The 10,010-nt window shown below is 43.9% G+C and overlaps 1 protein-coding gene across 3 annotated transcripts in view; it reads left to right on the top strand.

Annotated features, from left to right (window-relative positions):
* Positions 1–763: 763 nt before the first annotated feature.
* The window catches only part of LOC146811199 (uncharacterized), a 175,940-nt gene continuing 166,693 nt past the window's right edge, over positions 764–10,010 (top strand). For all 3 annotated transcript variants that reach the window (XM_085618239.1, XM_085618237.1, XM_085618238.1), the window contains exons 1-3: positions 764–885; positions 2,076–2,153; positions 8,461–8,501. In XM_085618239.1, the coding sequence (XP_085474365.1) occupies positions 837–885; positions 2,076–2,153; positions 8,461–8,501 (168 nt within the window). In that variant the 5' untranslated portion in view covers positions 764–836. The remainder of the gene's footprint in view (positions 886–2,075; positions 2,154–8,460; positions 8,502–10,010) is intronic.

Below are 10,010 nucleotides of genomic sequence, written 5' to 3'. Positions count from 1 at the left end.
ATTACCAGTTCAATCAGACACAGGGCATGACGCTATTTATCTCAACTGTGGGGTTCGGCATGAACCTGGGAGGTGCACTCCTACTCAGAGTGATGACAACCTCTGGAGCTCAGTCTGACTCAGCTGCTTCCATTTCCTCATTGTTCAATGAATCCGGAAAACACTAGGCCATGGGCACAGCACTATCTTTTTGTTCATCTAGACAGTGGAATGAAATGTGCCCACTGATCCTTCTGCAATGAGGGGTAGCCACATAGTAATCAGAGGGTTCCCGGCCACTGAAAAATAACTTGAACATTCCCCTCCATTCTCTTCCAGAAGGCAGTAAACAATATAGTGCAACCAATATTGTCACTGCTTTTTATCCTCTGGTTCTAGCAGGTAAGTTAACTGTCCGATCTGGAGAATACGGGTATTGTCCCTGCAACTGGAGGAAGTCTGGAATTATAAGGAACAGTAATTTAAAAAACGCTACTTTTTCACGACTCAAAATATCTTTTAGATATGGCAATAGTCATTATTGCTGGGAAAAGAAGGTGGTAGGTAAAGCAAACGTCAGCTCAAATCTTAGAGCCCTGGGAATGTTTACTTTCTGCTTAGAGGTTTAGTGTCAAGTGCTAGATGTTTGGTTTTGACATCTGACTGCAATGAAGCACATTAATTCACCACTCTAGGATGTGTGTTGTTTGCTGACCATAGCACCTGCCTTGCCACGTCACTCTGGGGGTTGAGCTGTAGCATCCGAGATTGGTACAAGTACAGGGTCTCTGCTGAGAGCTTGTCATCAAGATCCAAACAGGTTAAGCTTGACATCGACAAACTCTCCTCTCGCCAACATGAAGATGGTCATTGCCTTCCTCGTAGTGGCTCTCTGCTGCTCCCTTGGTAAGAAGCATATTCTCTCTCTAGAGATTCCCTGATAAAGTTAATCCAAATTCTAGTTAGTTCAGAAATGATTGTGTCCTGTCCAACCAGAGGTAACTTTACTGTCTGCACCATTCATTAATCTGAGGGTGGTAACAAACTACTGAACCAAATCATGCTGGGTCCAATCAGTGGTGTCCAACGTAGGTCAAGGAGGGCCAGAACCATGCCAGGAAATATAAGTCTACATGGAATAAATTTTAGCAGAACTAATTTACATTGTTTGTGCTTATCCTAAAGTTCTGGCATGGATCAGGTGCTACTGAACCTACGCTGGACACCCCTTCTATACATTGTTAATGCCTCGAGCTTGGCAAAAAAAGACTGCAGCTCTGTCCTTCCAGTAACTACTGACTTGCAAACAGCATGATCCGAACACTGAGATTGAATCTCAAATCTAGAAGCCACTGTGCCTGAATACATATTTTTCTGTTTATTTATTTCTTTGTCTATCTATTCATGTATCTATGTATGTATATAATTACTATTAATTGGCAGAAGGATTTTGACATGAACCATTTCGTGATGAATCTAGCTCAAGAGGGCAGTCTATCGGTCATAAAACGTTTGATTGGGTAACACTTTTAAGAAAGCAGTGAGGAGCAACTATGACGAATAAAAATGCAAAAATGTAAACAGGTATATCATATACATATTTACATCCTTTCCATTCAGTTGATTCAGTTCCATCCTTCTTCCACTTTGACTGCCAGACACACTCACCCAGCAGGATGTTGTCTGTTTGTAACTCAGTTTATCACTTCATTTGAGGTCCTGCCTCTGTCACAGGCACATTACATATCGAATACCCTTCCTTAAACATGTCCTCTGACAGCAGGGTCTTCGGTGGTGTAAACAATCATTTAGGACTGCTAAGTCTTCTCTTTATGCATCAAAATTAAAATGTAAGGTCTGACTCTGCAAAAGCAAATTCGGGGAGACTTTGAAACATTTGTGGGTTCATGTCTGAAATCCTTGTTGGTGAGGATAATTTTTCTGCAAAATGTATTGATTTACCAAAAGAACAGAGCAATTCCCCAAATCGCATTGCAGAACGACACGGAGGAGGTGCTAAACATGAAAATCTGCTTAGCTCTTAATCTTAAGGTGCAGCTGATCTTCAGACACATAATTTCAAACTTCTTCTGCAGGTACCGTAAACAGCATTCGAAGGGACCGGAGACAAGTGCAGACTGTGAAGTACACCTACTATCAAGGCGGGTCTTCAGGTAAAGATGCTGGCTGTCCTGGACATATAGGGCAGACGTGTTCCTATAAATGTTACATTTTCATTTCACCAAAATAGAGAGAAAACAAACAGTAGAAGGACAAGTTTGGAAGTACAAGTCTTTCCTCCCTACCTCTGACTTGGCCCAACTTAACTGGCTAATATTCAACTATTGGGCTTTGCGTATTTTGCACATTTTAATAAAAGTGGTTACATTTTTTCTCTCTTTTATGGTCGAGCCTGCGTGAAAATGCGCTAGAGTATGCTCTTGCTTGCAAGGCACTATTGTTTGCAATAACGGGCTTAGAGCCCGCCTATTGCTTACTATTTGCTGGTTTTAGAGACACTTTTCTTCACTGCCTCTTAATTGGCCAGTGCAGGTCAAGTGTCACTTCCATTGCCTTCTGTGGAGCAGGAACCAAGCACAGTTTTATTTAAGTTAATGATTGTCCGTCCGCTGCTTGTGCTGTGATTGAGGTACCATTTCTATTTTGCCCTCTCACTGTCCTGTCTGGTACTCCCTCCCTCCTACCCCCAACCTTTTATTCATAAAATCTAAATAACAATTTAGATTTGCATGGCCTCATAGATAAGGAGTAAGAGTAAGCAGTGCAAGTCACTGTGTTGCGTTACTCAATGACAGGAAGGCGCTCCATTGGCGTTGTGGTGGGTTTTCCCATGCAACACTCATGGATTTTGAAACTGTACTGGAATTACTTAATCACGTAAACTTGGAGCAGTGTCAAAACCTTTTGTCTCCCAGAGCAGGTACAGAGAGTAGAAATATTTTTAGTTCTCCTCGCTTTTTTCCTCTTTTCATGTGTGCTGCAGAATATCACACATAGAAAGAGAAAAACTCCTCTTGGGATTGTTTTTGCGCAGGAAGGTGCCCCCTTGCTGCAAAACACAATCCAGCATCCAACACAGACAGCCTTGCACCATGATGCATAGATGCCTGCATTGGCACTTGCAGCAAATTGTATGCCAGCGCAGTGGGAAAGGACAGGAATGCACCGTATTTCATAAATTTGATGAATTCCTGCCCTTTCACATTGATGTTGAGCAGTGCAGCAAGAACACTTTCAACGCTGCCCTAGACAATTCCCAAAAAATGAGGCCATTAAGTTACTCTCACCTGCGAGCACACAGCGCTTCAATGGTTCTGGCCCTGCGTCTCTTCGTGCATTGCTTGTTCAGAACATCATACCTTTTAACGCTCTGGCTTTTCCCTTCCCTGCCAACCAGAAAGAATTACTGCAAAGAAACAAGGAGAATAATTAGATTAAGGGCAGACCTCCCAGTACTCAGTGCTTTAACCCCTTCGGTGCTCATGACGGAACGGTTACGTCATGAGCGTCGGTTGAGCTGTGCTCATGACGGAACCGTTCCGTCATGACCACGCCCGCGCAAGTAACGGTCAGCACCGCGGGGGAATCCGCGCCGCATGGAAGGGGTTAAATAGGCCAGTACTGTTCGAAACTGAGTGCCAGAATTTTTTTATTTTGAGGGGGAGAGTACCAGCACTTCTCAAGAGAAATGCAATACCTTTAGCTGGAGAGTACCGGCACTTCTCAGAAATAAGCAGGTACTCTGCAACTGAGTACCTGCACTTCTATTTTTCCATTTCAAGCTCTGCCAGTACTGCAGAGTCCCCCCAACAAAAGAAGCTGGTTGGTCCTTTGTTATCTAGTCCCGATGTTGCTGAAAAGGATTTGTTTGGGCAGCTATACATTCTTATTAGTAAAATCAGCCTTTACCAGTGCTTTAAACAAAAAAAATGTATGTGAGAGAGGGGCTATGGAGAGATGAGGGGCACTTATGCCCGGTGGTCATGAGGAAATCTGAGGAGGAGGTCATGGGAGGGCGCCAAAAATGATTGTCATTTGTCACACGTGCTCCAACAGCGCGAATGCCGGCCCTGCTCACTGAGTGAAAAATGAAATATGCATTCGCACAGCTGGCTATACTCCTCCTGTGCAGAACTTCACCTTTTCTACATTTTTGCAAACCGGGAACAAGAGCTCCTGGGAGAGGTGCATTGACACTTTCAGTAGTAAGCCTGGCAACTTCCTTTGTGGCGCAGCTTTTCAGCTGTACTGTTGGCAATGTTTGTGAATTGAACAAACACACATATGTAGGTACAGGCCAAGTCATAAACATATTTCTGTGCTTTTTCTTTTTTTTTAAAGCGACTCAAGCCCCAAATCCTTGCAGGACAGCAATGATTATTTTGTCAAACAATAGAAGAATATGGTGAACTTGGTCTGCCCCCAAATTTGTTATAACACATTTGGAGTGAAATAAACTATATATTCGGGTCAAGTGGGAAAATGCTGCTCTCTCTTAGGAGGTTATCGGCACAAAACAAGGCTTTGCGATTTGAATGTCATGGCATGCCTGCATTCTCAATGTGTACAATGTAACCTGGTTGTTCTGCTTAATATTGTTTCTCAGTCTTCTGCCTGAGTTTCCTAAATAGAACAATCCAGACTCTTGTCTTTCACACATCTCTCTGCAGGGGGCCGACAACAAGGTATGAGGGTTTACAAGCACTATATCAATGCTCACCAAAGGAAATAAAATTAAAATAAAACAATATAGTAGCTTGTCTTGTAGGTCGTTGCAGACACCAATACAATTCTGCAGTATATTTACCTTTTATAATTATACACCTAATAAGCGATAATTTCTATCTACACAATTTCCCAGCCCCTTCCGATTTCTACAAAATATTATGATTGACAGATAGTAATACACCTCCTCCACGTGATAAAACGTGTTCGATCCACTATCTATTCATCTTAGACAGTGAATCATTTGACCAGATCTTTCGGCTCCAGGTCCTCTATTGGAAAACCACAAGAGTAGAGGGTGGCAGCCTCTATCTCGTTTTTGTGGACCTGCGAGCCGCTTTTGATCTGGTCCCTAGGGAGAAATTATGGTCGGTGCTAAAGGATCTTGGTCTACCAACGTTTTTTCTTGATGTCCTGGTTCGCTTCCACACAGGGAACTTCGCACAGGTGAGGTGCGGGAAGAATGGGGAACTCTCAGCCCGTTTTCCTGTAACTCGTGGAGTTCGACAGGGATGTGTACTGGCTTCCACATTGTTTAGTTTATATTTAAATGGCCTTATTAATGAACTAAATAACCTTAAGGATAGCGATGCTCCGTTTTTGGCTTCTGGCAGGGTGCCCGCTCTGATGTTCGCTGACGACACATTGCTGTTGTCGCGGACATCAACGGGTATCCAGCGGGTTTTGGACGGTTTTATGGTTTTCTGTGCCTCGAGGGGACTGGAGATTAACTTGGGGAAAACTAAGTTCATGATCTTCAGCCCCCCTAGGCGCACCCGTCCGAACCCTTCATTAGCTGGGGTCCCCCTAGAAAGAGTTTCTCTGTAATCTTCGCCAGAGCCGGAAGAAGAGAAATAGGCCTGTAATTGGCCAGGACCTCAGTATCCAAACCGGGCTTTTTCAGGAGGGGGATCACCATCGCCCTTTTCCAGGTGCGTGGGACACTCCCTTCCCTCAAAGAGGCATTAATAAGAGAATTAACCAGTGGATTCACCACTGCTGCCATCCTAGCCAAAACTTTGGCAATTGTGATGTAAAAAACAAGTCCTCCTCCACAATTTCTAAAAACTTGAAACACGGTTAAAACACCATGTCAAATACTTATATCAAACTCTGAAAAAGTAAAGAAATGTATCATGAGTTAGAGCCATGTTCCACAACAGAGCAATTACATGCTCTCTATGCTTTAGAATCAATGTTATATTATTCGTTTTTATGATGCAAAAGGAGTACAACATACACCCCCACAACCTCCTGGCTGGCACATTAAAGGAAAGGAAAAAGAAAGGAAAGGAAAAACACAAACTCATTTTAACTTCACCTCCCCCCCCCTCCAGCTCCCTTCTCCTCTCCTAACCAGTGGCACTAGGCCCATGCCAATCTCTGGTATGTCCGCGATCCCAAACAGGAGAACCCCCAATATTTGGCACTGGTACGGCCCTTCCTAAAGCCCCACTATGAGTTTTGATGAATTCTGTGTGTTTATTCCAAGCAGCGGAATTACTGGTACTAGCTAATTTTGTGACACAGAATTCCTTCTTTTATGAGTTAAACCCTTCCGAATGGGGAAAAGTCTGCAGACCTGCATCACCTTTCACAATTTCACACACTATTCCTGATTCCAAGGAGTTTAAGACAGGTATTTACCACCTGCCCCAAGCACTGGTAACATCTGCAGCACCTCTGTGTAAAGGGATGGAAAAGGGAAGGAGAGAAGGTCATCTAATGGAGGAGAATTACACGCATTCACCATGCCTACGCTAAGGATCAGGTGGGGGGGCAGGACATGTGTACAGTGGTCCAATGTAGATTTTTCAGCTGGCAAAATTGTCCAGTGCTACTGCACCTGGAGTTTCCGGGGATATGAACACCGGGTTACTGATAATAATGGTAAGCAGAATGCTGCACTAGAAATCCGCTCCACGTAGTTGAGGCATAAGTTGAGGCATGTACATGGAGAGGATGTGGTCTCACGGCTAGACTGCCGACCTTGGAGCTGGGAAACCAAGGTTCGAGCTTTGGGGTCTACTCCACATCCTGTGATTATGGGAAAATCACGTAATCTCCCCGTGCCTACCCAAAAAAATGAATGTGTCCTTGTGTAACTTAACTGGTGCTCATGTAAAGCGCTCCAATAGCTTCGGGTCGAGTTTGCGCTGTATAAATCTGTAAAAAAAAAGCCTAAAAATGTTTTGGGGGTCTTGCCTACAGACCTTTTTAGCTGTCTGTTGGCCAGGCCTATTGTTTCACAAATATTTAGAATGGCTTATGGGTTACTTCATTACACATGATTGAAGGGATTTGTAGTCTATCTCCCTTCCCTCCTCTTGATTCAATGGTTTTCCTTCTTATTTTTGTGTTTGACCCACCCTAGAGCATTTCGGTCTCACATTATTTTGATTGGGTAACCTGTATCCGTCCTCTGCTGATGTTTAAGTTTCGACATTCTAACCATCATCTCCTTGTGCTTGCATTCAGGAAACTACAATGTTCTTTTATTTCCAGGACTTCATGGGAGTAAATATGTTTTCCGGCACTCTTGCCTGTACGCTGCTTTTTCTCCTCACATTTTCTCCTCACATTGCCTCACCAATGTGCATGTTGCTTTCCCCGATACTCCCAGCTTTTATTTCTTACTTATATTTTTGTAAATATAGGCCTTGATTTGTGTCTTCCCCTTCGCTCCCTCCTATCAACAGTGTTTTCTTCCTGCCAACTCTCCACCCCTCCCATTCCACACCCTCCCATCCCTGTGACATCTATTTGATTTTAAAGTAGTTTATTTATGTATTGAGTTGTGGGCCCGGCTGCTGTATTTTGCTACTGCAGCACAATGTTCTCAAAAGGAGCCTTAACACACATTTTTTTAATGAACTACTCCAAAGTAATCATCTGCCATCTTGGAACAGTAAATACAAAAAAAAAAGGAAATGGCGGTCCTATTATGAGCTGTGTATGTGCATGCATGATAAATCATGGTAGTCATAGACGAACGGGTATCCCTAAATAGGAAATCAATTTCAACATTGTCAAACATGCGTGTGCATGCATCTTGACGCATGCTTTGATATTTCTATATAGACAAGATTTGGCAAAGCCAAAAGCTCATCCTTTTAATACAAAGGCATATTGGCTTCATCAGAGCTATTTCATAACAAAAATCGACAATTGGGACTTCCATTTTAAATGTCAATTCTTCACTTTGTCCAAACGCTAAATGTACCACAACTAATGGTGCATTAAAATGCAGCTTTGGATGGTCTCTGACTTTTGAATATTCTGGACACATAAAGGATTCTATTACCTTAACCTCTTAGTGGATATGTATTTATTATGTTGGGTACAGAATACAATGCACAAAGGCACCTACAAACAATCATTCATTATTTTATTCCTGAGAAGTTACCATATGACATTTTAAGATTATATCTACCAATGTTACTCCTTACTGTTTACCTGTCATGGAGCAGAGTACAGCCCATACCACAACCAGAACTGGGAGAATAAATTTAACAAACTACAACCCTAACAGTCCTATATTTGCATTGCTTCTGTGAAAGTCGATCAACCCAACAGGAGTGTCGCAACACAATACTACTGTTGCCAGTCACGAGTAAAGTCCACCACCAGAGATGCTTCTCCTTGCATTTCCTTCCAGCCAACCTCACACAAGAGACCAGATCACACACTTTATTTAAGCTGCTATGGTATGCTAAATGTTTTATTTCATTCCAGGTGGAGATACGGGAAGTGTTAAAGAACAGAAGATGTATTCCGTAAGTAACAGGGCAAGCATATGGTCTTAAGACACATAGGGGTGCATGGAAAGTAAAGGGGTATGGGGTGCAGCTTTTACGCTGTAGGAACAAATGGTGAACAGTGCTGACAAAAGCAAACAAAATAAAAACCAGCAGTGTCTATCACCAGTCAAACTACAAGTCAGTGGTGTACCTGTGGAATAGTGTGTGGTGCTTCACATTAGGTCTGAGTGGTTATGATTGAAGAGTTTGCTGTGGTTCTCCTTACTCCATCTGTAGGTGTTTGTGGGAGTTTGGTGCAGTGAGAAGTTCTCTGCTTAATTGTTTGGTATCACTGGTGGGTGAGGAGTTCAAGGACTTAGTATTTTCTAGTAATCTTTCAGGGGGTTTTATATTTATAAAGTACATTTGAAGGGCAGAGTTTATCCCACTTAAAGCCCTTTCAATAGTATATTAGAGTTGATTCCAGATCTCGACTTCATGGCCTCATTTTGAGAAGGACCCCAGGAACACCTCTGAGGTTAACTTGAAATTAGTAGGTATTGCAGCATGAAGTAACAAGCATTGGCATAGCCAATAGGTCTCGCCTTTGGGACCTTATAAGTGTTTAACCATGCAACAGTTAATTTTGGTGCACAAAGGATATTGTGCTGCATAACTAAACACTAATAAGGTCCCAAAAGCGGGCTCCTCTGGCGTAGGGGTGCCCCTGCCCCCTGGGTGTAGGTGCAGGGCAGTGGTGCTGAGTACAGGGGCAGATGTTTAAAGCAGCGTGAGGAATCTGCTCCGGAGGGCAGGGATGTGCCGAGTGACACTGCGATGGTGGTGAAATGAGGGTAGGATGAGGCAGGGGGTGAGGTGATGCAGGGGTGAGAGATACGATGGGAAGGAAGCGAGACTGAGGGGAGAGTAGTGGGTGAAAGCATGCAGGCACGTAACAGGTGGGATAAGACTGAGTGAGGTGAGAGGGGGGCGATGCGAGGCTGGGAGGTATGACAGGGTATAACATCATGGAGTGAGACAGCTGGTGGGGTGAGGCAGAGGGTGAGTGACAGAGGATTGGGAGATGTGAGGTCAAAGGGGGGGGAGAGGCTGCACACAGTGAGGATGTGAGGCTGGTGGAATGCAGGGAGGGAGCGTCGGTGGGCAGACAGTTTGTGGTGATGCAGGGGTGACACTGTGAGGGGGATGAGAGGAAGAGAGCATGAGAGGACACTGTGGAGTGAAAGCAGTAGTTTAATGCAGAGGGTGGAGCTGTGAGAGTGCGAGGGGTGGGACTGTGAGGGTGAGCAGTGACATAGGGGTGGAAGTGATGGAGGGGTGGAAATGATGGAGGGGTGGGGGTGCAAGATGATGGAGGGGAGGGACTGTGAGGGTGCGCGGTGATGGAGGAATGACTGCATGTGAGTTGAGAGAGGGAGAGAGAGAGAGACCACACTGCGAGGACGCTTTGTATTAATCTCCTGCTAATTTTAGTAATAAAAGACGTTTAATAATTTGCTGCATTACCACATTGCCATACTGTAC

This window comes from Triturus cristatus, chromosome 7 (assembly GCF_964204655.1).
Source record: "Triturus cristatus chromosome 7, aTriCri1.1, whole genome shotgun sequence".
Taxonomy (NCBI): domain Eukaryota; kingdom Metazoa; phylum Chordata; class Amphibia; order Caudata; family Salamandridae; genus Triturus; species Triturus cristatus.
This window is presented reverse-complemented; position numbering and strand designations above follow the sequence as displayed.